Source organism: Trachurus trachurus (assembly GCF_905171665.1).
Source record: "Trachurus trachurus genome assembly, chromosome: 24".
NCBI lineage: Eukaryota > Metazoa > Chordata > Actinopteri > Carangiformes > Carangidae > Trachurus > Trachurus trachurus.
In genome coordinates this window covers 12596280-12624248 of record NC_139910.1, presented here as the reverse complement: position 1 = coordinate 12624248, position 27969 = coordinate 12596280, and the positions used below count along the sequence as shown (strand labels likewise).

Here is a 27969-nt window from a genome sequence, read left to right as displayed (position 1 = left end):
GTCGCCCTGACGCGCACCACGGCACCATGAAGAGGCAAAACGTGAGGACCCTCGCCCTCATCATCTGCACCTTCACCTACCTGATCGTCGGCGCCGCGATCTTCGACGCGCTGGAGTCGCAGAAGGAGACGACCCAGGTGAGGGAGCTGGAATCGAGGAAAAAGGAGCTGCTCAAGAAGTTCAACTTGTCCACGGAGAGTTTCGACGAGCTGGAGAAGGTGGTGCTGCAGCTCAAGCCGCACAAAGCCGGGGTGCAGTGGAAATTCGCCGGCTCCTTTTACTTCGCCATCACCGTGATCACGACCATAGGTAAGAGAGCAGCAGCGCTGTCTGTGTGGGAACTTTTATCTCTCCTTAAGAAAGGAAAAAGAAAAGGAAAAAGTTGGAGTGGATGGATTATATGTCAGCTCCAGTTCCACTTATTCTCTGTAAATATTTGTATAATGAAAAAATAGAAGAACAGATTTTAGAAAGAAAAAAAAAGTCAATATTAACTGATAGCTAATAAAACCTATAGAGGCAACAGGAGACACCAGATGATACTGTATATGTTCAATACATTTCTTCATGTATAAGAATTACAATATACATAGTAGGCTATATATTTGATAACAGAAGTGAAGGAAACACCTTAAATTGTCAAATAAGATTATTTAGATGTAAGCATAAATCTCCAATGAAACTATGAAGAATATCCAGCATCCAGAAAAAGATCTATTTCTTTCTTTTTTATCTACTATTTGACTTCATAGCCTACAGCACTTTTGTTTTTATTATGATGGTTAAAAGGTCTTAGAAATACTACTATAAATGACAGGAGCTTACATAAGATCAATAGTGAGCACCACAGACAGCCAGTGTCATGTATGAGGTGTTGGAGGCAGCTTGACAGCCCCATCCACTGCAGCACAAACACTGTGAGTGCTGCTTCCCACAGACCGAGCAGAGAGCTTTTCTCTGCTTTTCTCTCTGAAGTGAACACAGGGAAAATTGTTCTACAAACAGGTTTTGTCATCAGAGCCCTTTTTTTTTTTTTACACTGGAGTATTGTAGCTGCTATACTCTGCGTGCTTTGAAAAAAAAGGGGTCGCCTCAAAGTCAAATCTGTGGCGAGCGGAGGCCTCTTAAGGACAAGTGTCTCTCTGCTAATGTGAAATTCTGCTGCTCATAACTTGAAGGTTGTCATTAAAGAAGATGCTGCAGGGAAATTTAAGTTATGAAACAGTCATTTTGCCTCCTTCTCTTGTTGCTTCTGCTCATTATGTTCTTGATCCAAAGGGCCCTACAGCAACGCAACAACCCCCCCCCTCCCCAACCCTCCCAGCTCTTTACTCATTTTATTACACAGGCTTCAAAAATCAGCCTGTTTGCTTTAGCAGCTCGGCTTGGCTCAGATGTTTGCGTAACAGCCCTGCCAACTGCAACTGCAAGTTTAAATTTGTCTGACATTTTAAATATTGAATAAAGATAAGACTGCAGAGTCCACCTTTGTCTTAAAATGGGTCTCTTTTAAGGCTGTCGCTTCTGGTTTAAAAAATAACATTTCCTTTATTTTTTCTCTTTGGTATACGTTATCGTTTTATCTTTAAACCAACAGCACCTTTATTAAATGACCTGCTTCAAAGACATCATGTATCTGCTGCTAAGACAGTGTAACATGAGCATGAAAGTGTAAAAAGAGTCATAAAATCAGCGAAAGCACTCGTTGTTGTCATTTACTCAGCATCTACATGAAGTTTGATGATATTAAGTGACGTTAGTGGTCATACCTGAGCAGTTGAGGCTCTGTGAGCATTGAACTGAAAGTATTGTAGGTGCAACGGTGCATTTTATTGTTTATAAATGCAACTTTACAATTGTAAGAGGGAGATTGCATCGTCTCAACCTGCTGTGTTTAGCATCGAGGGCAGTTGTCAGTATAGTGACCTGTGACTTGTAACCCTATCAGATGCAGGCGACTAATCGCACACTAACCCAACCCCGGGTGTCTGTAACCGCATTCTGTAATTGTGAGCCCCCGAGGCTGCTACAAACACAGTGATTGGCGTTTCAGCCTGCCATTAAGTATTAATGACAACACCAGACCCTCGCTGTTCCACTGGCCTTCTGGCACACCGCATTAACGCTGTAGATACTGTACTGTACACCTAATAGCACGCCACCATGATGCACAGCGTCCTCCACATGCTGATGAGATGATAGAGTGGAGCAAAACAAAGGGAAACAGGGCAGAATATTTATTTTGTTAAGTTTTTCACCCATCAAACCTGAGCTACAGCTGTGATTTCTTTAGGTTTCTTGTAATACAAACAGAGGCTAGAACTATTTCTGTCACTGGCTAAAATACAAAAATAGCCACAAACCTCTTATTTCCTCTCATATTCTTTGAAATTATAATTAAAGTCATTTTAGAAATGAGGCCTCAGGACATTCATAGCCAACACAGGACAACCCCCAAGGACCAGAGCGCTCACGTTGATGTGAAAACACTGCTGCTCCTTTGTAACATGAGTAAAAGAGGAAATGAGTCAATCTTACTGTAACACGACTGTTTTGAAAGTCATATTGTATATAACACATTGGGCTGAGGTTGGCTCTATATCAAAAACAAATATTATCCCAGAAAGCTATGAATAAATATACACATCAATACACATTCATAAAGTGCACGACCGCCGGTGGAAAACGGCAAACACGCGACAAGATCTGGCCCCAGCATGCTCTACTAATAATTTAACATTAGAAGAAGCGGAGGAGAAGAAGCTGCAATCAGTAACCAGTAACCAGTCATCATCACTTTCCAGAGAGGAGAAGGTGGGCGTGGGGGTGGGGAAGGCAGAGGGCAGGGTGTCCATTTACTTACGTACCAACTGCTTGGGGAAAGATTGAAGCGATGTTAGATACTGTAGATACAAGGGGAGAGAAGGAGGAAAAAAAAGAGCTTTGAGCAAGAACACACTCTCAAGATGGCAGGATACTCAGGGAGCTCCTCTGTACAGGTTTGATAAAAAAGAAAAAAAAGCCTGGGGCTCACTCACACACACACACACACACACTGTGCTCTCACCCACTTCCAAGAGGATGATCGTCTTATCATTGCCACATTTACTGTACTCACTGTCCACGCTGCAGCTGAAGGTCATCATTGAGAAAAACATGAAAACACATGAAAACACTGACATGCACACATACGCACACATGACATGTCTCATATCCTCTGTGTTTTATCTGATGTGCTGTGTGTTGTGTTGTGTGATGTGCGATAACGGGCGGGAACATGTGAAGCAGTTGTGTTGCCCTTCGAGGGGGGGCAGATGGCTTGTGTTGACACAGAGCGCAGTAGTCTTTGTGTAACATGCCATATGATATCACAATATGTTTGTACAGGCTAAATTAAAAGATTAAGCACACACAAATTTCACACACGCAACCTTTTCTTTTCTTTTTTTTGTCACTTTTCCTCCTGCTGATAAAGAGCCGCTCAGACAAATAGACTTGGATTGAAGTTTTGGGAGTTTTTTTTTTTCTTTCTTACAGCTCATTGAAAAACATCCTTGAAACTTTTTTTCAGCAGCGGTATCTCTTTACAGAAACAACGTCTTAGATACTCTGGATAAACACAAGAGCCTGTTATGAATAGTTTCCCTGGCAATAAAAGAAGAAAAAGCTGCAGCTCAGTAGTTTAAATCATCCTCGTATTTTATGTTCAGGTCCAGTGGTGAAGCTGGTGTGGCGTCTTCAATTAGACTAGACTTCACCTTTGACCTATTATTAATATTGACCATGATGTAAGATTAGCATCCTGTCATAAGTCTTTTAGCTGCCTGACTCTTAACTACACATTACATTTAATTCCCTGTATATGTCATTCAAGGTTTTGCGTAATTTTCATGATCAACTTCATGTCTCAAAATAATTGTAACAAATGTTGACACTGACTCAGAGTGAAACTTAAAGGGTTGGCTCACCTAAATGAAAGATAAAACTGACAATATTATGTAGCCAAGGAAATAGTTTGGTTTAAATTTGACATTTCTGCTTCTGCACCTTGGAAGCAAACTTAATTTCTTTGTCTTGTTAAAAGCGTTAAAGGACCAATGTGAAGGATTTAGGGACGCCTAGTGGTGAGGTGCAACTAAAACTGAACCCACACCAACACACATTTACTCTTCCAAGAATGTAGGAAAACTTACAGTGGCTTTCGGGGAACATAAAAATGAGAAAGACCCTCTCTATAGTGCCAGTGTTTGGTTTGTCCATTCACAGCTCCTGTAGAAACATGGCTGTGCAAAATGGCAGCCCTGTTGTGGATGAACAGGGCTCATTCTAAGCTGTCAGAAAACCAACGATTCGTAAAGTCAGTACAAAGTTTTTAAAGAGGAACTATGCAAGATTTTTACCTTAATCAAACAGCTTCGGTGTAAATGTGCTGGTTAAATAAATGACTTGTAACTTGGAGATTCTCTGCCTTCAATGTAGCGTCTCTTGGACGAAATTCAACCTTGCAAGCGCCTCCGACCTTGTGCCCCAGCTCTCATCTCAGCGGCACCGCAACACAAACGCACCCCATATCCTGAAATCTCAGATCACAGATAAGACCACACAAATATACAGATCGTAACGCGTATATGATATATAATTTTATCCACAACTTTGTTGAAAACAAATACAAAACAGTGGAAAAGCGACCGGACTTGCATAATTCTCCTCTGAATTCATTTTGTAAAAGTCAATCAAAACCCATTGTATTGGCTTAAAGGAGACATATCTCAGAACCACATGAAACCAATAGCCTATGAGCTGCAGAGTTGAGGTAAATGAGAAAAAAAAGAGACAATATATTTTATTTGTGATCGGGGTGAGCCCACTCTTTAAGTAAATTAATCTCGCCGAGATATCTAATCTCTGAAGTCATTAACCTTCGTCTTAGGCTCATAAACAAAAACCTTTATATGTGATAGGACCCATTAAAGTCGCCATGTGGTTGTTATTAGAAAAAACATTCCTTCAAAATCACATGCTTTGCTTGGATTTTTATTATTGTGAATCACCTCTTGTTAAATAGTTTTTTGCTCAAAGATCATTTGGCCGTTTGCCTCTTGTTGATTCAGCAGACGTGAGCTCAGTGCTTCGATAGAGGAGCTCGCCGTCTGCAGTCTAAGAATCTGAAACCTATTGTGGGGAGAAGAAATGAATACAAATGCATCTGTATGAGTCGCTATAATCCCGACAGATAGCATCAGTCGGGGGTTAAAGCCTCGGACTGGTGATGAAAATCTGCTGCTTGGTTTGCAACACTCTCCTGTCACATTAAAAGTGGCCTGGATCAGAGAGACTAAGCCCCTTCCAGCTCTGCTTTAGTTGCTCTGTCACCACCAGTAGATCGGTTGTTGATGTACTGGGCAGCTACCAATGTTCGAGCTTTAATGCAAAGCAGGCTCTTCCTGAAAAAGAGCAGACACGTTCAGCAAATCCTCTCCGGGTTAGTGAATCTAATGTTTCTATATGTGGACTGACAGTGAATAAAATATCTCCTCATTTTTCTATTTTCATCGCTGACACAGACTTTGATTTGGCACCAGACGTGAATCCATTTCCAGCATCTGCATAATTAGAGGGCACATCCTGAATTATTAATGGTAATTACTTACATTAGTATCATCATTATTATTCAGTCAGCTTAAGAGGTTAGCGCAGTAAGTGGTTGAGTGCAGAAAGAACATAACTCTCATCAGACAGAGGGAGATGGATACTTCAACACTTCTCAGAAGAGGAGTCGGTATTAGAAGGACGTAGAAATGTGATAACACCAATAAATAGACATCTATTATAACGATGTGTGGCTACAGAAAGTCACAGTGATATATTCACACCAGCAGCAAAGTGGACAGATACAATATGCCTCCATTGTGGTTTTCTGTGTGGCGGAAAAAGGAAGGAATAATAAATGATACATTTGGTAAATTGATTTTATTCTTGGAATAAAATCAATGTGCATACAGTAGTTGTAGAAAGAAATTATAATTATACACTAATTATGTTTATATACAACTACTTTTTGAGTTTTCTAAGGAGCTATATACAATATACTGGTTAGAGTCAGGTAAAGTCAATTGAACTATGAGACAGAGGGTTTGGGTTATCAACCAAAACCATTAGCAGTCTGTGAAAACAAATTTCCCCATGGGGACAAATAAACTTAAACTAAAAAAATTGTCTTGCAATGTTTTGTATTGGAACAATACATATCAAAAGATATAGATGTGCAGCATTTACTTATTGTGTTGGTCATGTGGGCAGTGTCTTGTTTCTTTCAAATCATTTTTCTGTGGAAGATTTGAAATATATATTTATATATATAAAAAGTTTTTTTTTTCCATTAGAAATAAGAACATTAAATTGCACGAGGGGCTTTCACAAAAAGAATAGACGATTATTGTGATACTCCCTAAAGCAAGCCTGCGTTTCCACTGGAGCTTTTCAGGTCATTTGAAGTACTATAGCTAAGAAAGCCTTTTAATTTTTTTTTGTTGTGAAACTAGTGTTTCTAATATCAGCATTGCTTTTACAGTGAAACCACTGAAAACTTTTGCTCTGAAAATGTAAAAATGCTTCACAGAGCCTATATGCAATAGCCTACTGTAGATCAACTGAGAGCGACTGACTGCTGTATCAATCAACCTGAGCCGTTTCAGATTACAGTTTAATTGAATTAGGGTTGATTTGAGCCACTGCTGTGTTTCAAGTGATTTGGGGGGGTGTAAGGTAACTGTAACTCTTCATGGTGCTTTGCATAAAAGGCCCCAAAACAGAGTAAATTACCTTGCATAACCCAGTGTGATGCTGTGCTGTGCAGTGAGGCACTGCCCTCCCTGCTCATCATGGAGACACACTGAAATGAAATGTGACACAGAGCTGTTACCCGACAGAAGAAAGATGGATTTTTTTTTTTTGGTTTGCTTGTAAATTACACAACAGACTTTAAACAGGTTTCAAGGTCCTAGAGGTCCTGCAGCACAAACCATATACAGTATGACATGAATATTCATGTTAGCGACACATTAATTAAGAAAGAGCGCTGGACTCAGCTTCTTTGAGTCAGTCTCGCCACAGGGTTGCCAGTGAAAGCTCAAAGAGCTGAGAGGACGGCTAAGCTCTCTTTGTTTTTTTTTATTTGTGCAGCTCCGTGTCACCAAGTTACAAGAAGGTCGCAAACTTCAAAACACAGGGGGCTGGAAGTGAGCCACTAAGACACCGTGGCGCTTTGGTGACTGCTAAATACTGTGAGGTTTGGATTTTGAGCGATGTTTAATGTTAATTTAGTAGGAATATGTACAGTTGATTGTTATGTGTAGATGAGCAGTTTGATATATCTTTATGTTTATACATTTGCGTATGTATGTGCATTTAAAGTTTATATATTTCCGTGGGGAAATACATGTGAGTTATAGTAACATCGGGAATCAGCCATTCTGGGTCAATCTAATCCTCACCTTGTCTGTTATTGGTCAGGTTTGTGACATGTGACTTAAAAACAGGAAGTGGTGAAGTATGAGGTGAAGTAAAACGCGACTTTATGTCAGTGCATCTCCATCCAGCTCTTTCTTTTATCCAAAAGTGATCCCTTACCACCACCACTTATCAAAACCCTCAGGTTACACAACTGTTACCTTGTGCAACAAGTGACATTTACTGGCACAAAGATAGATTTGATGCCTGTCCTCTCGCTGTGTATTAATTACGCTCACACTCTGGGTAAAATCCCAGATATTGGGGGTATTACAACTGATTTGGACAGAAAGCTTTAAAACCTCCTGGCATTCGTACAACTCCTTGCTCTAGTGGTTTTATTTTTCTATGAAACTCTCTGCGTTGTATTTTATGTGCACCTGAGAAGCAATTTGTAAATCATTGAAGTCCGTATTAGCAGAGACATGACGTAGTGCGATGCAGAGTATGGTTATGAAGAAAGTCCTCTGCAGGAAACTATGTTGATGTGTTAAAAATCAACCATATAGTTCTTGGGGTTTACCGAGTGAACCGGAATGAGCATAAAACCTTTAATGAACACAGCATCGCTCCACTAATGTGAGTTTTAATAAGTTCTTTGTTTTGTAATCAAAGTTAATGTATTAACGATGTTGAGTAGAGTAAATATAACAGACCCACGAGGGAAACCGTAAAACTCGACGGTTGTGTAAATAATTAGACTCAAAGCAAACTAATCATGGTGTTTCAAGGTGTTTAATGGATTTTGAACCTCATTTCCAGAACTTGTTTTAATTAAAAAAACGCCTTCCTGTAACAGTAACGCATGCATTTTAGCATCAGATCTCTGACCACGAGCCGAAGGTCCAAACTTTTAAGGGGAGAAGAAAACGTTGAAACGTCCAGGGCTATAATTGGCCGGGGGGGAAGTTTGTTGCTGTTCTGGATCTGGAGGAATAACGTCTGAGAAAGTTGATAGAAGCGACTCTCATTGCTCACTGCTGCTCCGTTCACATGACCAGCGAATGTTTACCTATTGTACGTCTGCTTTATGCTCCGCTGCCTCAATGGAAAGTTGAGCGCTTGCCTGACTCACTAAACAAAACATGACTTTGTATTTATTAGGCTTCATCATCCAGCGGGGGCTGACTGGAGTTTAACCAAATCAAATAGTACACAGTAGTGAGATCTGAATCCCTTCATTTGATGTTTCCTACTGATTCTGTTCCAGAGTATAAATAGACTCGACGTGACGAGTAAAGTCCCAGCTACAGTAATATCGTGTTGAACGAGCTCCTGTGGGGTTTATTTTGATTTGAAATGTGAACTCTTTACTCATTTTTTTCCCCTTCTTCTCTGAATGGAAGAATGCCTATAATCTCATGTCTCTGTGTATTGAATTATGTTCCTCTTTCACAACCCAGAGCTTTTAGCGAGTACTGGATGCTGACGCTCGATTAATATCGTAATCCTTCTAGTGGAAATTTGAGATTAACTGAGACGTGTCCTCGCGCCCTAGACACTAAATATGTGTTACAACTCCATCAATGCTGCAAATGTACAAAGGGAGTGCAGTCTAGGGCCGTGGTTTACTGGAGACAGAATTTGTTGAAATGCACTCTAAATGGATACATTTTTGTCTATAATATAACTCTAAGTGCCAATGAACTCTATTAAAACACTAAGACTTCTTTGTCCTGTCTGTGCTTCTCAGCTGTGGCTCCCATAAACGTGTGAAAAAAAATCTACATCATTTGTTGGGGTCTATTTTCAGCGGAGGATGGATACACATTTGGTGCGAGCGAGTATTTATAGCAACATGGATGATGCATGATGGGATTATTTAAAATAAACTATAAGAGTTTCCTATGTTCATCATAATGAAGGAACACTAATGCGTTATTAATGGTGTCTGGTCAACAATTAAAAACACATTTGGAGCTTTATAACACAGAGGAATAAGAAGATAAAAGCTTGTGAGTCGTATAGTCGTATCTGCTTTCATATTGAAAACTTTTAAGACATGATGCTGGAATCATTTTTGACTATTTGAGCTAAGTCCAAACTTTCATCACCACATCTCCCTTTGATCAGTAACAAACCAGGATCATTACAAAGTGACATGTAATGATGATGATGAATAACGACATAATGCGAGCCTCTATGCTGAGCAGAATGACTGGCTGTCTTTTGCATGAAGCTGCATCACTGTGTTTCTCCTCTCGTGACCTGAAAAGGAAAGGTATTGGAGACTTGTTCAGGGTTGCAGACAGTTGGGATGTGATTCCAGGAAAACAGGAACAAAGCTGGTTAAAAAGACCTTGGCTGTTGTGGTTCTTTGATTTTCCACTGGACTACAAGCCATAGAGAGAGAGAGAGAGAGAGAGAGAGGCTTTATTGCTGTGTTTTTGTCCAGTTGAACGTCACTTTATTTGATTAGTTTGTAGGCTAGCCAAGTTTGTGATGTCACATCTTCTGGTTTAGCATGTTCTTGGGTTTTTACCATACATACTTTACTAAAATAAAAACACAGTTTACACTAAAATTTGCAGCACAGGCTTGTGGGTAGCTTTGTTTCATCGGTGCATAGCTTCTAATGTCATTCATAAAGTTTTTCTAGGGTTCATGGGAAATGGTGTTTATCAAAAGTTGAATACTTGGATCCTATATCTACTTAAGACATTTTCCACTTTGCGTATGATCTGTAACTATAGTTTAAGCTTTTCCAAAAACTTGTACTGATACGCCAAAGATTACAGGTTTGTTTCTAGGCAAAATGTTTTCTCTCATTTACTTTCACTTGTGTCAAATCGCACGGTTTATCAGAGGTTTTTGGCATCACAAGCTGCATGTGTTGTACAATATCATCATGGCATACTGCAGCTTTGGGGCTCTCATTGGGCTATTTAGTGTCACTCATGTGGAAAAACTACCAACAGGTGCTTTGTAAAACCTTCACTCTCGACAATATGTCCACCCAGACATTTTAACCACACAGGAATTATAACGCAGTCGCTCTCTGCTGCCGTTCTTAAACTATGGCTCGCATAGATTTGCGATATTAATGCTGCAATAATCTCAAAAACCTATGTCAGCCATTTCATACGAACCGCCTGCATTGTGTTTACGAAATTATGCAGAAATGTGGGAGAAGGCACTCGCACAAAAGCATCCAGACATTTTCCTAAACGATGCTTAAGAGACACAATATAATGGCCCACACTGAGCTGCAAATTATTTCTTGGAGAAATGCCTGAATGCTGATGGGAAATTTGCACTAAGAAGCTCATTATGTGTCGACTGTGGATCTGTGTATTTGTATATCTGGGTTGTTTGAACTCTTTTTACCCCCTTCGATGAACATTACAGGTACAGAGCCACTGTAGTGCAATGTTTTATATATATAAAGCTCAGTTGAAGCCTGTGCATCTGAAAGACAGTCACACAAAATGTACAGTATGTATCCTAAACTATTAAACAACATCAGCTGCTTCAAAATACCAATTTCACCAAAGCCCTAGTTGAGGCTCTACAGTATGTAGAGTGCATCGCAGGGCCTGAAAACAAAAAAAAAACACAAATAGCCACTGTTGCTATAAAAAGCCGATACACAGCGAGTCACATGACCAGAGCAGAGAAACTCTCCCTGAGGAACACACAATGTCATGAAACGCTGCTCACACACACACACACGCACAGTCCTCTCAGACGGGAGGGGGTGTTATACCAGCCGGCTCAGTGTTGATTGTGTGCCCAGAGCGCTGAGCTGTCTCCCCAGCGCCCGGAGATGGTGGAGCTTGCGTAGCCTTAGCTTTTCTGCCCCCATACAAGCATGTGCCAAAAAACTAAAACTAAAAAAAAAAGAAAGAGAGAAAAGAAACACATCTTTTCCACATGGAGCATGGTCAGCTCGTCAGCAGTGTTGAAAGCGTCTAAACACTGAGGTGAGAGGTGAGAAGTGAATACTGTATGTTTATGGTTCACGGAAAAAACAGGGCTTTCATTGCCGTCCTTATCATAACAACCTGAAGTGAATTTCTCACAACTCACTGGCTCCTGACGGCTCCAACCTTCTCCGAGTCCAGAGACTTGGGATAGTGTTGGATGCTTTGGTAGCCGGTGCGGGTGCATTAGCTTTACGCTGCTCCAACTGGCTCCGAGCAGTGGAATGATTCGGTCCGACAGCGCCAAGCGACCGTAGCTCGTCCTGGCTTATATACTGTCTCCCAGGGGAATTTGTTTTCCAATTTGTTTCCAGCATCTGCTTAATCTCTCAACAAGCCAACCTGGATGAAGTGGACTGTCACACACTGGGGCGTAATGATAATAACAATAACAGTGATAGGTGAGTCATGTTTACCCCCGAGGGGCTGAGATTTGAGCGCGAGCTTATGAGTACACATTTAATATCCATACACAAAAAAAAAAAAGTGCCCCATGTCGACCTTGGGCTAAAACAACAGGCTGCTAACCTATTTTCTCTGGAATAATCCTCGTATCAATCCCATCAGAGGTGACGCAACTGCTCCTGATCCACATGGTGACATGTGGTGGTGGCAGAATTGGTGGCAATTGACTCAAAAAACTACAGTTGTATTCTGACTGGTCAAAGATGCATTGTCACGAATGTAGGGAGCCAAGTGGCGATGGTCGTCTTGCACTTTCTACTGTTTGTTTTAAACATATATGATATGATAATGGAAGAAACCATTCAGAAAGAACTAGTTCAGTGTCTACATTTGATGATTCTCAGAAAACTCAGGATTTAGGTCATATTGCATTGTATAGTGTTCATTGTTGGGGTTGTGTTGCTTCAGGCACCAGTTACAGTAAGTGAGGTCTTTGAAGGTTTGTTTGAGAAATAGATCCATGTAGTCTGAAGGTTCATTAGAACTGCAAAGTGGATCAAAGGATTGCTATAAACAAGTGGCTGCTCATTTATTTATTTTACTGGATTGGCTCTTTCTATTGTATCAATAGTGTTGATCTAAATGAGTGAGGGCCACTGAAGTTCACCCTCTATTACAAACTTGCAGAAAGACCAGTACAACCACAACCTTTGCCTAACTTTAACCAAGGGTTTTAGTTGCCTAACCCTGTACCGTAATCATAGTTTTCTGTTTTTGCCATAACCACAATCTTCTCTAATTCCAGCCATGCTATTGTTGCCAAGGACAGACATTACAAGAATACAAAAAAAAAAAAACATGCTGTTGAACATAGTCTGGGGTTTTGCAGAGTTGTGCAATATCAGTGTGCTTGTCTGGTGATGGAGTTGGAGTGAACACAAGCATTGCTTAAAAGGAAATGCATCATAATAGCGTGAGACCATTGTTATTTGTGATTATTGGTGCTGATGATTTTCATTTGCATCATCATAGTGAGGAAAATCCTCCTGGGTCCAGGATGAAGACTCATCTGTACCCAGCACTGGTTCCCTGTGTCTCTTCCTGTAAACCACACATTACCTAATGGATATAGGCTAAAAATAGAGCTTTTTTGCTGTGGAAAACTCTTATAGACTTACAGGATATTTGCCTCCCATCCAATTTTGGTCAAATAAAATTACGGAGTAATCTTATGTATTTGTTTTTACTACAATACACTAATGAGAGAGTACCTCCTCGTTTTGAACTTGTCCAAAAACAAAGCAGGGAGCTTTTGAACTCCTTCTTTGGTGTTGGAACAAAAAGACATCAACTTGCCAATAAACCTACGAGCTATCATTGCAACATAAAAAATAAATGGGCAGTGACATTTATGGTCTTTGGTTACTGCATCAGTCATTAATGAAGAGATAAGATGTGGGAGAGCATTTAGTCTCGGAGATAGGTGCAGATACAGGAAACATGGCGAGAGAGATCGAATGAAACAACACTAATTTATGTGAAACGCTACAAGACGGAGTGTCTAAGCTTTACCGGTGCACACGCCGCCAAGAGATGAGCTTCAACACACTCTTGTTTTGTTTAATGAACACAAGACACAGCTTTCCTGTGTCATCATCTAGTGAATCTACTGGCACAGTCTGGCTCATTACGCTCCTAATAAATCTCCGGCTGGTGCATAAACTTGAGTGAGGTGACATTTGTATGTCCTTATTATCCCAGTCTTCACCTCTGTGGGTCTGACTCTCCTACATAAGAAAGAAAGTCAAGCACATCATATCTTGCATATCATTATAATAAATGGTACTTTTTGTATAAAAACGGCTAGCCTGGCTAACACCAGACCTCATCTCAATGTACTGTAGATTGAGATTCAGTCTGGGAACCACCCGTTCATTTTTTCGTATTTGATGTGTGGTTTACGAAGCTGTTTGTTGGGCGCTATAAATGTCTATCAAATGCGTCTGTATGTAGCTTATAGCCAATCATATGAATCATACCCGATAACATATGTAGAACGACAGAAATCTGATGAGGAAAAAACGTTGCTCTTTTTTCAAAATAAACTTGCAGTCTAAACTACTTAATCGCCAATCACCCGTTCTGTGATTGGTGAGAAATTGGGTCCATGGTTTCCAGGCTGACTTGCAGAGCGAATAAAATCGTGCGCAAGGCAGCATGGGTATACAGTACCTAGGCTATAAAACGGCCCAAGTAATGTAAAATGATAGCGCAGATGCAAGTAAATCTCCAAGTAGGTTAAAACAAATGCTATGCATGGATTTGCAGATACTGTGTGACCCAGGTCTGGTAAGGTGAACCTGCAGATTGAGTGGAGGTGGAACTGATGCTCTGCTCCCAGTCTGTCTGCTCCCGCCATATGGGCAGCCCGAGGCAGCGGTTACCTCACCAAGGTGACAAGGAGACCTGACACACAGATAAGAAGGGATGGACATTCAGAGACAGTTTGGACAAAGTTACTGTACAACACTCTATGGTTCAATGAGGAATTTGTCCTCATGTAGCACGTCTGTAAGTCACAAAGGAGGAGATAGTAATCAGAGCTTCAAGGTCACTTCCTAGTTGTGGAGACTGAGTGTTTGACCTTCTGTGCTGCAGCTGACGGTGTATTTACCTCGGAGAGAGAAATAAATATGTTGCACTTTAAGAAGCTATTCAGTATTTTTGAAAACCTCACTGTCTCCATGTTTAGCTGCACAGCTCTTCCAGCCATTTACTACCTCTTATGAAACTACATGGCTACAGTAGTTTATTGTTGTTTTTTTCAGATTCTTTTTTTTTTTCTCTCTCCTGAAAAATAAAGTTTGAAAATAACAAACAACATATTTTGCAGTACAGGAGCACCGGGCCATGCAGTAAGGGGTTCATATAACACCTTAATAAGATCCATTACTTGATTTAATTGCCTCTGGTCATTAAGCCAGGTGCCAGCATGGTCTCATGCATCACATAACGTGACATATGATAGCTTTACAAGGTGGCAATGAGCCCGGCCAGACGGCTCAGGCGGGACGTTGATGGGCACTTGTGTCTCCAGTTGAGAGCCATTGTCAGAGGACCACACACACACTCCTGTCTGCGTGAGATGTTGATGTGTGTGCTGTGTGTTGTAAAGCACCCACACATTGCCTCATATGGGTTTGTGTTGGCTGGATGTACTACTTTATAAAGTCATTTCGGAGGTTAAAATCATTTTTGCTGTAAGGCTGGTGGATCTGCAGTGATAACGTCCACTACTATATAACTGAATATCAGGAGTTGTTTCATTTAGATGAACAGTGACTAGTGTTAACAGTCCAGTCAGGTGCCACTAAACCACTGTAGCAGAAGAAGGTGTAAAAAGATGATGCAGCAGATTTGCCTCAGACAAACAACAATGATGAAAATGTGACGGAAATATTGAATTTTCCTTTGTTTTAAGTCTTAATGTGAGAAACATCACATCAGTGGATGTTTACGTGTGCGTGTATAACTTGCAACATCTGTGTCCGTTGCGTTTCAAACTCGGTCAAGCATGAAAACTTTTTTTTCCCCCCCAAGTTTTTTTTAACACACAAATATAAAATGCATTGAAACAGGTGCAAAGAACTGCAGTCAGCCCAAACCCAAATGATGGCTCGGCTGTTGACGTTGTTCTAGCACTGCTGTCGTTACTGAGTTGAACTGAATATATTTACACTGACAGTGGAAGCCAGGATGTTTGGAAAAAAATCACCATGGGTGTAGGAGGTTATTGAGTCTAAAACATTGGTCTGAATTATGTTGTAGAATTATTTTTTCTCTAATCAAACCCTCTGGTTTTTGCATTGTAAAAATTAATACATAAAACATAGAAGCCAGACACACATGCAGGGTGGTCTCTCACCATCTGCCCCCATGTAGGCTAATCGCTCAGTGTTTACTAGTCGATCCTTCGTCAACATGTCATTTGGAGTTTGATCAGAACACGATGACTTACTTGAGATTGATGAAAGGCAAATGTATTTTATGAGTCAGAGGCTTGAGGCTTTCAAAGTCATGGTGAAGTTGAAGATAACTACATAAGAACTGCCAGGATGCTTAAAAAATAGACATTTTTACAGGAAAGCCTTTAATTTGGTAATCGAAATTTTAATCTTTTAAAGTGCAGTTCATAGTTTCTTGATGTGTAGCCTATCAGTCAGGCAGTCTCTAGTCTTTATAGGATAAGGATGCATCGTGCAACATGTGCAGGATGTAATTTCTGGCTGCATTTGTCAATTTCAGTTCTTTGTGTAACTTGGCACCTATGTTTATCATTGTGCCTGTGTGTTCCTCTGTCCTCTCATTTAATCCCGGGTTTTTCCATATTGTCTTCGTTTTTGCTGTGTAAACCGATCTGTCTCTCTCTTTCTCTCTGTATGTGTGTGTGTGCATGCGCTATGTGCCAGATTTCGGTGCCTCCCCTTCGCCAGCACATGTCAGTTTAGGACAGCATCTGCTCTCCGAGAGCAGCTGAATGAGCCAAGCAGAGTCCAGAGTGTGTACGAATATATCAGTGGAATCAGGTGACAGAGGCAGGTGACTGTGGATGAGAAGGGAGAAAATGCATCTCTGTAAATTAGATGCTGAGGGAAGGGGGGCAGGGAGGGATAGAGAGAGAGAGCAGAGTGGAAAGAGTCCGACCTTGTAGAATAAAGATAAAAAATAAAAGAGTTGAATGTGAGCTGAAGGGAGAGAAAGAGTCAGAAGAAGAGTCAGAGCAACAAGATGGCAAGACAAGCTGCAGCTATTTTTATAAAAGAGCATTCAGCTGAATAAAACATTACCAGGCCGCAGTCCAAATTACCAGAAATCACAAGGCAGGCGTGAAATAGCCATGTCAAATTATAGCAGGCTTGTCACATATGTTTGGTTTTTTAATGACACAGAGGCTGAACTATTTTCACATGCAATTTCTCATATTGCTGCACCAGAGAGACCCCCCCACGCCCACCCCCCCTTGCCCCCACCTTATCCAGTGTGTCAGGGCTTAACGAGCATAAAATGTTGTTTGTGTTGCGTATCAGCTGCCTATTAACTGTCACGTGACGTGCCGGACAAAAACAAAACACTGTTCGGAGCAACGAACGGATCAAAGGCGGTTAATAGTGTGTGAATTTTAGCAATCGTCTCCTGATTCACACTTGGCCCAGTTCCTAGCCTAGATGTGTCTCAAGTGTGTCTCGGCGCTTTATATATTCCAGAGAAAATGATCCTCGTCATCCTCGCCACCATCATCAGCAGTGGCATCTGTGACTAATTATGCACACTGTAGTCTGGAGTCTAGGTCTGTGCCTCCCAACGTGGTTTTGATCTGATGTGCCCCAGCGGCCTGAACTCCTTCACCTCCCATCACGCTCCTACTTCTTCCCTTTGAAATGATTTTCTGCTGGATCATATATAACATTATCAATCATAGCAATATTACTATAACATAAGTTGGTCGCTTAATGTTGGTCAAGTTTTTGAGTGGCAGATCCATTCCCCTTACTTTAAACTCCTACATTTCCTGTTTACTTTTAACTATTTTCCATTAGCTACAACAATCACTGTTAGCCTATAATGTTATGTTACCTTAAAAAAGCTGCTACAGTATTTAAATTGTTTATTACACACTTCTAGCTAGCATATCCACATTACATTATTTTTTGCTCACTGCTAGCCTTTCTAAAATCAATTATTTTTGATTACTTTTAGCTAATTTCTTTGTCCTTTTTAACAGTTCATACCTTTCTATCTTATATTAGCTGTAGTGGCTATTTCAATTGTTATCAATTAAAATAACTTTTAGCTAACCGTTAGCTGCTCGACTGGAATAGCCATTTGTTTATCCATTAGCCATTTCAACAGGTTATACAACATTAATATTAATTTCAATTGTTAGTTTAAATGTTTTGCAAATACTTATAGCTATTATTTATCCATTAAGTCCTTTTAGGTCATTTTAAGCTGTTCTTACTTTAGCCCTTTCTTCTAAAACAATCATTTCCAGTTACTTTTAGCCAACTAAATCCATTACATAGGCCTATTTCAACAGTTTGTGCATTGCTGAATAATTTTCTCTCCTTTTTTTTTTAACTTGACATGTTATCATTCTTGGCAGTGACAGGCAGGTATGTTTTGCACTCCCGACAGCTGTTTACCACTGGGAATTGGCATCTATTCCCAAAAGGAGCCATTTGAAATTCCCAGATCATATTACACAACATGTTCACTCTTTCTCTCCACTCTTACTCTCATCGTGCCAACACAGGCACACTTTTAAAGCAGATAACCCAAATGGAGCTCTTGAAACAGATACGTCTGTTATTTGAGTTGACCTCTTAAAAGCCTGGAGAGAAATCCCAACTCGGAGTTCCTACATTAGCAATGACTACAAATTAAAGACTTCCTGCCATCCAAATTAAGTTTTAAAGCTTTAAATGTGCCTTGACATTTTAAACGGACCTTTTTATGAATTTAGTATAGTGCAGAGAGTGAGTTATGAGTTTTAAAATCTCCTTTTTCCCTGCAGTTTAATTTCTTTAACTTTCATCTTCTTGCTTTATTTCCCGTTATATTTCATCCTTGGTGTCCTCCTCCACTCCTTTCCTCCTCCTCCTCCTCCTCCTCCCTTTACCCCTGCTCCCTCATTGTGTACAGTATCTGTGTGAACCTCACTTGTGCCTTGTGCAGCTGTGTTGTGAGTTTTAAAACAAATCAGTATCAACTGTGTATCAGGTACATAAATCACGTGATTTATTTAATTAGCTAACCCTCCCAGAGTTCTCACTCTCCACATGGAATGCCTTGCTTACTGACCTCATGGAAAACTGCAGCCTGCCAAGGTTTCCTCTCATATCCCCTAAAAAGGAACCTAAGGAGTACGTTTGGAAATAGATCCTGATAGGGATTTTTTTTTTTTTTTTTCGCAGTGAAAGCAAAACATTAGACTCGGATGGTCGGACACAAACAGGCGCAGATCGGTAGGATGGATGTGTTGCATGTGTGAGTGTTGTGAGTGTGTTATACATCGATGAGAGGATTTTTACTACACGAAAGGCAAGTTCAGGGCACGTGGCAGCCGAGTCACAGCTCTCTGATCTAACCCCCGTGGTCGCTTCGGTCTTCAGGCTTGTGATGCTTTAGTGTTTGGGCCTCAGCTGTGTGCTGGATAAGAGCACATGCTCCCAGGCCCGATTTGGAGCCCACACAGGGGTAACCGAGTTAAAGTGAACCCAGACAGACGCTTTGCCAATGTGCTGTCTCCTCTGGCGTTACATCAGATTGGTTGTGATGAATACATCCCATATCCCCCGCCTCTTTCTTCCTCTCTTGTACCGGCTGGAGAGGCTCCTTGCTCATTGTTGTTGCATATAATGAACGTTTGATTAGATAGATTATTCTGACTATTTTGCAATCTGCTAATGGCCACAAAATGACAGTGTAGAAGCTGACATAACTGGCATAATTGCAAGTAATATACATAACAAAGTACATCCTTGCAAAGGCCAATATACCGCATGTAGTTTCAAAATGACTCCAATATCATATACCAGTAAAACATCCTAATATGGTATACTTTAGACTTTTATATTTCTTTTACCCACTGAGACACATGTTCATACACCAACTGCAGTGAGCTACCATGTGGTACAATGAATCATCATGTCTGATGACATTCATTCTCAAAAATGACTGGGTTTGGAAATGACGGTGGTGATTGAGTTAAAATAGCCCACTTCAGAGGTTGATTTTACTTTGATTCTGTTCACAAGAATCGAAAACTTTAAAAACAACCTTGATTGGAGTCGAAGTTCATCTGTCTTCACTGGAAAACCAACAGTACTAGTCATTTGTTCAACCTTTGCTTGCATTAAAAACACAACATGGAGGATTCCCAACATGAACAATGTCTGATGGCAGCAGAAGTGACCGCTGCAATAATAAACAAAAAATGTAGTAATAATCCTCTCCTCAACAGAGATTTATGCCTTCCTGCTTAAGTCTAAACTTTATGAACCAGTGCATATGTTTTTTTCCCCCCCACCTCTTTTTCTAACTTAAACCCAGCCGTTTTCTTGGGCTAAGCCAAACTAAACCTTATACATGGAAGTGGTTGATCAGAAAAAAAAGTTAAAGGAATCATCAATAATGGTTTTTGGAGGCCGTGAAGACTTGTTGATTTAGTACACCATTAGTGGACAAATCAGACTTCCCTGAAAACATTTCATAAAAGGGCTCAATTGGCTTGTGGTAAATGTTTCAGGACTAATTCATTTGATTATCCAAGGGCGCTAACATATCCCAGATCTTGCTACTCACCATTTACCTCTATATTAGTCCAGTCCTAATGACTAATACATAATAATTGCGTAACTCTGCAAAAACAAATGAAACAGCTGTGCTGCTTTTTTTTTTTTTCAAGATGATTACGCTCAGAGACCATAAATGTTGATATTTTTCCGTAATAAAAAGTATTCCTAGAATTCCTTGCTTTCGCACTCATTACATGGACATTACACAGCAGCTGTCAGCGAGGCCTTGTGGGTCAAAAGCCGGACGGAGTAATGGAGGGAGGTGGAAGAGCCAGAGCTGCGTTTCAGTGCCTGAATAAACAAATCCTGGGGTCGTGTGGAGTTTGAGGTGTCTGTGATGGAGAATGGATGTTAGATAGAGGTAGGACACATGTCGTGGGAAATCCAGAATCATTACTAACTTTTTACTCGTTGGGTGTCATCCGTGGAAACACTTGATGCGCCTTGAAGTGGACAAGAGTTACAGTTTGCCAGGTCGTGTAATGATATCTTTGGCTAAGACGCAGCTGGAGATGAAAGCGAGCTGTGGAGAAGGCATGCTGGGAAGCCAGAGAGGGCTGCTGCTCAAAAGACGTCCCGTAACCAAACAGATGACATGGTCGCTCGCTGTTTATTTGCACGTTTGTACAGAACATTCCTCTTTGCTCTGCACGGCATTGTAGGGATGGCGTAAACGCAGATAAGCGTGGCGTCACACAGGGGGAAAGCTGCTGCGGCCACCTGTACGCCGAAGAACTAGGCCAGCCATATACGGCTGCATGTTGTGATAGTGCGCAACACCTCAGAGCACACTTGGGATTTGCGAAAGGAATTTGTTTACTCACCACTACAGCGATACACACGGACAGTCACGTCCTCTCCAGGGAGCCATAAATTATCACAGCTATTGACGTTGCTGTTCGTCAGATGGATTTCTTTACTAGCGGCAGATGTAACAACATGTAAAAGGTTATTATCATTCACATAAGATCAATAAACTACAACAAATGATGGTTCTCCTCCAGAAGGTGTTCATTTTACACCATCAGATCCGTTTAACATCAGTATTTCACACTCTGAGGATGTGAAGGACATGCCTCCTCACTTTCTGAAGTCTTGTCTCACTTGGTTTCATGGTTTTGTTTGATACGTATATCCAGTCAAATCTAATTGAACTGTAAGAAGCTCTTGTTGTCAACCAGAAACAATTTCATCCAAATAGCACGTTTGTTCGTCTTTAATATTCTTCGCCCTGTTTGAGTTTCCGTTTCGTTTGCTGTCTAAGGAATTTAATTCTTATCCTCTCTGTGATCTAGCAGTGTTGGGATTCACACTATCACTTTCACCCTACACTTACATTTTATTGTCAGACTGAGTTTGCAGGGCAAAGGCAAGTTTATTTATGTTAACGCGGCGTATGCACTTGGGCAGTTTCAAAGCTTAACGATGTTCACTAAGTGGCACATATCTAAACCCAAGAGTCCATGATTTTATGGCTGCATCATTACATCAAGTGGAAATATTCAAGATGAGCCATCCATGCGTATATGTTGACAGACGTTTCTCTTAGATGTATATGTACTTTAAAATAAAGTTATTCATGCTTGCAATAAAGAAGTAAAAGCAAACATGAATAAAAAGAAAATAAATGTAAATGAAAACATGTCCAAAAGCTTAAACTGAATGGCACTAAAAACACTTTTTTCCCCTTAAAGCAACTTGAGACGATACATCCTTTAATTATCCCTGTGTAATTATGCAAAGACAACACAATCCGGCAGGCTACTGTTTTCACCTTTGCATCTCCGTCTTGAGTGAAACCCTGCACCACACACACACACACACACACACACACGCATGCATACACACAGCGACGAGTGCATTATTCAGCGTGGCACTGGCTGGTCTCCAGGGTGTAGAGATGTCTGAGGACATTATCAGTCACCACTGAAGCCCAGAGAGAGAGAGAGAGAGAGCAGCTCTGCCACCAGCATTTCTGTTACCGAGTCTGCATGTCCTGAAGTTTCCTCTCCAGAGACTCGGTTGAGACTTTCCATCTTGTTAGACATATAATATGTGTTTATATAACATGCCAGGTTTCATAACATGATTTGTAATCTCGCTGTGGCGCGCATCAATTATTTGTATTTCATTTTGGGGAAGTATTTGTGCTCTTTTCTTTTTTTTCCTCCCTTCTTCTATATTGTGCACATTTGCATCGAGTTACTTATGCGTTTTCATACAAAATCCTTGTAAACTGGCCTCTGATTAACGCACCACCTCTCTGACAGTCCCACCCCATTAGCTGGGGTGATGTCCTTGATGAATAGGTTGCTCTCCTCATCTTGTTGGCGAGAACAAATTGTGCTTGCTAATCAAAGATACTGGAGTCCTAACAGCCACATTATGCCATTCTTTGATGTATTTTCAAAGCCTGTTTTTTCTTTTTTTTTAACCATCCCAGCCTAATTAATCAGTATAATGAAGAATGTAGATGCAGTGGATGATGTGGGTGATGTTGTGTTTTAGAGGCAAGACACTACGGCGAAGGAGATGCATTCACTGCTGTCATCTCCACAGACAAACTTGCAACCACGGGACTAAAAGGGTGAAATGACAACCAGCACCGACGATGTGATTTGCATTGCTACAGAGCTGGAGGATATCAGACATTTAATTTAGAGAATCTGAATGAGGGTTAATATGGCACAGCACTGAATAAAGCTGTGTGCCCATCTGCTATGGGAGGATTAAAAATTATGAAATGAATTAGATGGTTAAAAAAAAAAAGAAAAAGTTACCCAGGGTGGGAGTGAAGACTTGAAATTAAATCTCTGTATTACAGGACGTTGGCAGCGTTCAGGAACGGTAAAAATATCATAAGGGAATATTTGTTCTGTGTAAAATGATTTGTTTTGGAGCATTTAAATCAGGACCAGCCTGTTGCTGGAGTCATTAGCGCGAATGATTGGCTGTAAATTATGATTCAGTAATGGGAGGCAGAGGAGAGGAGTTTAGAGTATGGTGCACCTGTGTTCAGCTGACATTTATAAGCCTCATCTGCTTGTTAGTTTTGCCTAATAAGTCTTTTAAAGGCTCTTATCGCCTTTCAATGCTATGCAATTTTCATATTTTCTTTCACATGATAATTACAGAAATTAGGTTATGAGACAATCAGCCGCAGGTTGCGGCAAAGTCTTTGATACTGCTTTTATATGTTGCAACAATCCTTACACAAATTGACAATCTGAGCTAATTTTAGAGGGAATTACTGTTTCCTCAAGAAAAAAGAGAGAAAAAAAACTGATAGCCTGTAATTTCCCAGATGTCTCATCTCTCCTTCTCCCTGTCTATCCATGAAATATGTGCAAATAGTTGCAGCCATTCCCACATAATGACACCACTATTTTGCAGCCAAACGTGTTCAATATTAATGCTTCAGCCTCAACCAGCCGGCGCAAGAGTCTGGGGTTCTTCGCACGTCAATCAAACCTCTGCGGCCCATTGTTATTTTCACCTTTCAGAGCGATGAGGCTGCACTTTTTCCTCTGCCAGTGGCAATGACTGTAATCCATGTAAACAGAGCAAGCGGCCCTCTTGGCTTTTTTTTTCCCCCTGCGTGCCAGGACGAGACGTGGAGACGTCCTGTCTCATGATAACTTTGTCACTGTTGTGAGGGGAGGGGAAGTTTGGGGAGGAGAGGAGGAGGAGGGGGGAGGAGGGGGGGATGAGCTTGTCATGTGGACCTCTATACTCTCCCCTCACACACAGCGGCAGGACTGCTGGCCTTGTCGCCTCCGGCCCCTGCGTCCGCTGTTGACGAGCCACACTGTCACTCCGGTCGTCTCCACGTCTCGATAAGCCGCTCCCTGCTGCTGACAGCTCCTGACAGGCCTGCAGCTCACAGCCTCGGTGCTCACCTGAACACACTGTCCCACTCACTCCACAATGAATGGGTAATAAGTGCATTTACCCTCTTTTACTCACAGGTGAAGAGCTACTTCTCAGAGGGACACTATGTAATATTTAAGGAGGAAATGATGGTCTGTTGTGTCTGGTCGGACTGGTGTCTTGTTATCTAGAGTTCAGGGTTAGGAGTTGTTTGTGTGTGTTTACTCTCCAACAGAGGAATTCAAAGTTACACAGCTTCTATGCTTCATTTAGAGGCTGGTTTGTTCATTTCTATGAGGTTTAACTGGTGAAGGTGATGATTTTTGCAAAAGCTGTCCATAATGTATCCTCACAGCAGCCAATCTGACTCTAATTTTACAGTCGAAATGTTAACTTGATGGAACAAAGCATTGGTATAAATAAGATTCGAGTCATTCAAGGAAATGTCTTTCAGATATGGAATGTTTTTCAGAGAGAGAACAGTACATATAAAAGCGATGAAAATGTGTTTTCATATTGTATCACCATTTCTATTAGACATGACCTTAAACTGTAAAGTCAGAAGTAAATACTTATACACAGTTGGAGCTAATGTAATCGAAGCCTGCAGTGCTTTAAGCAAATGCAATGAATGATTAAATATGTATTTAAGAACCAGAACCACATATATTCACAGAGCTGAGCTGATATGTGGTGAGACAGACTTGACCGTATATAGTCTTATGCATTTTTGATAAGTGGTATCCACCGATAAAAAAAGCAGCTAGTTATTAGTCATAATAACAATAAGAAGTATAAGTGTGGTTTGTGTTGTAGGAATCTGGGCAGTCGTAGCTGTTGAAGGGCGGGAGGTGGAGTAATTCAACAGATAATACTGGGAAAGCCAATTTCAATATAAAGTGAAGTGTAAGATATATTTTTGAATATTTGCTCTAGCTGTTGAACATCCATTTCCTTTTGGCACTACAGTTACTCACATCTGCTGCCACTGTATCTTTATGCACAAGTGAATCTATGGCATACTATATTACTGCACAAATTGCTTATTTGTATTTTCTTTTATTGGCCGACTCTTCATAGTGCGGGATGTAGGTGTGCATATTTGCAGGAAAATGGCAGTTTAAATATGTATTGACTTGCCAGCTGTTTGATGAATATGCTGAAAAGGTTTGAAACAGCAAACATTTCGACTGACAATGACCTTTTCCACTCTTTAATATCTAAAAACCACATTTTCCATAGCTGGCCCCATCCACAGCAGTGCCAATGCTCCTGGCTGCTCTTCTAAATTGACAGGGCACCGATCCAAATCTGATGCAGTTACAGTAATACACACCGCTATAGATAAGAAACCTCACACCATCCCACATCAAATGACTTGAGCTATCACTCATAATTTGTCTGGAGAATCAGTCTCTTAGGTTTAGGGTTCAAGTTCAGGGGTCATGTTTTGACCTTAGTTGCACTGGCCGACGGACTTGGCAGCGCCCCCAGACAGGGTTTATGTTATCGTCATCTAATCTTAACAGAGTACTCGTCACTTATCTCATCTCATTAACGAGCAAGATCAGTTTCATTGTTGGGATAAAACAAAAACTCGACGGCAAAAGCAAACTGTCTCTCTCTCTGCGCATAGTAGTGAACGGGGTCGTGTTTTTCCTTCCACAAATAGATAGATACATCAATTGTAATGGCTGTCATTTTGGCGGCACAACTGGGAAAGCTTTAAACAGATTTGGCACCAGACAGACAGATGGCTCAACCGCATGGATCAGCGTGACAATAAAAACCAGAGCCCAAAGAATCAAATCAACCCCCAGAGTAATTACATTCTAACTATTGGTCAACCTTTTCCATTTGCTGATCCCATTGTTATCAGGGACATCATCTCTCTCCTAGCTCCTGTGAGCAACAGGTCCGCTGGTGGAGAATTTATTTCTGGTGGTAATGATGTTGTATGGGAGGGGGGCTCATATCCTCCGGGACAATAAGAGTGAGAGGAGGATGTTATGAGACAAAAGGTTGACACTTAACCTGAAATATGCCAGAAGGAAGATCAAATCCATCCTGAAATTCATGAGCTCCTCCTCGCCATGAGTGCATACAGTACACAGTCGCTCTGTGAGTCATGCCGCCTTATCTGCAGCCGGCTGGCGGTGAGCACTCCATAGTATTCTCCAGGGGGCCTTTTTGGTAAATGCAGACGTCACTGACAATGTGTTTATATGGCGGTATAAGTGGTTTATCAGCCATAATCTGTTTTATAAGTGGAAAAAAAATGAATGGAAAATCCTCCTCTGAACTTTGACATGACATGTACTATGACGTTCCTTCATTAACTAATTAGTTTCACTGGGAATTTTTTTAAATTCAATTTCTATTCTTCTTTTTGTGGCCCGTTCAAAAGGCTCAGTACACAAAAACCGCACTGCCGGCTTCTGCTACTCTGCTATAGGCGCCTCATCATGATCCGAGGACTCAAAAGACTGCGGGATAAAGAGCAATTTTATTACACAAACAAAATAAGGAGCAATAATTGCAGCCTGTCCTATGGTGTCCTGTTTATTTGATCTGGAAAAACGTAGAGGACTAATTAGGTGCAAATGTACTCATTAGCCGAAGCCACTCCACAGAGCGATTGGGTCAATGAATTATTCAAGCTCTCCCTCTCTCCCTCCCATACACGACATCAATACTTGGCCATTCCCGCCACACTGCTGTGCATTCTCATCTCCAATTGCATTCTGCCGCCGTGAAATGAAGAGTCTTTGAATTCATCAGAAGTGCTGCTCAAAGAATACAAATCATTTATATCTGTCTGCTCTGGGTTTGACGATCTTCCCAGCAGCCCCCGCAGGCGTCTCTCTCTCTCCTCTCAGACCCTCTGTCCTCTCCTCTGCACTGTAGATTTAATTAGTTCTGCCCCAGTAACCCGGCTCCTTTCTCCTTCTTTCCCCCCCCTCACCCCAGGATACGGCCACGCAGCCCCCAGCACAGATGGAGGGAAGGTGTTCTGTATGCTCTACGCCCTCCTGGGCATCCCCCTCACCTTGGTCATGTTCCAGAGCGTCGGCGAGCGGATCAACACCTTCGTCAGGTACCTGCTCCACCGCCTGAAGAAGTGCCTGGGCATGAGGCACACCGAGGTCTCATTGGCCAACATGGTGATCATCGGCTTCGTCTCCTGCATGAGCACGCTGTGCGTCGGGGCGCTGGCCTTCTCCCACTTCGAGGGATGGAGCTTCTTCCACGCCTACTACTACTGCTTCATCACGCTCACCACCATCGGCTTCGGGGACTACGTGGCGCTGCAGAACGAGCAGGCGCTGCAGAACAAGCCGGAGTACGTGGCCTTCAGCTTCATCTACATCCTGACGGGTCTGGCCGTGATCGGAGCCTTCCTCAACTTGGCCGTGCTGCGCTTCATGACCATGAACGCCGAGGACGAGAAGAGGGACGCGGAGCAGAGGGCTCTCCTCTCCGCTCACAACGGTCAGGCGGGCGGGCACATTAACTGCTCCGTGGACATGGCCTCCCCGTCCTCCACGCCGCCCGGTTGCGGCGGCGGCGGAGGGAACGCGGTGGGAGGAAGCGGCGGCGGCGGTGGCGCGGCGAGCAGAGGTCTACGTAACGTTTACGCCGAGGTGCTCCACTTCCAGTCCATGTGCTCCTGCCTTTGGTACAAGAGCAGGGAGAAACTGCAATACTCCATACCCATGATCATCTCACGCGACCTCTCCACCTCGGACACCTACATGGAGCAGGGAGAGGCGTTTTCCAACCCGCTCCACTCCAACGGCTGCGTGTGCAGCCTGCAGCGCCACTCGGGCATCAGCTCGGTTTCCACGGGCCTGCACAGCATCAACACCTACAGAAGACTGAATAAACGCAGAAGCTCCATCTGA

General features: G+C 41.7%; 1 protein-coding gene across 1 annotated transcript; it reads left to right on the top strand.

The window, feature by feature from the left end:
* Positions 1 to 26: 26 nt before the first annotated feature.
* kcnk3a (potassium channel, subfamily K, member 3a) lies at positions 27 to 27969 on the top strand (the record flags this gene model as incomplete). The annotated part of the gene is made up of 2 exons (XM_084000871.1): positions 27 to 309; positions 27035 to 27969. The coding sequence occupies 2 exons, from the start codon at positions 27 to 29 to the stop codon at positions 27967 to 27969; spliced, it is 1218 nt and encodes a 405-aa protein (XP_083856997.1).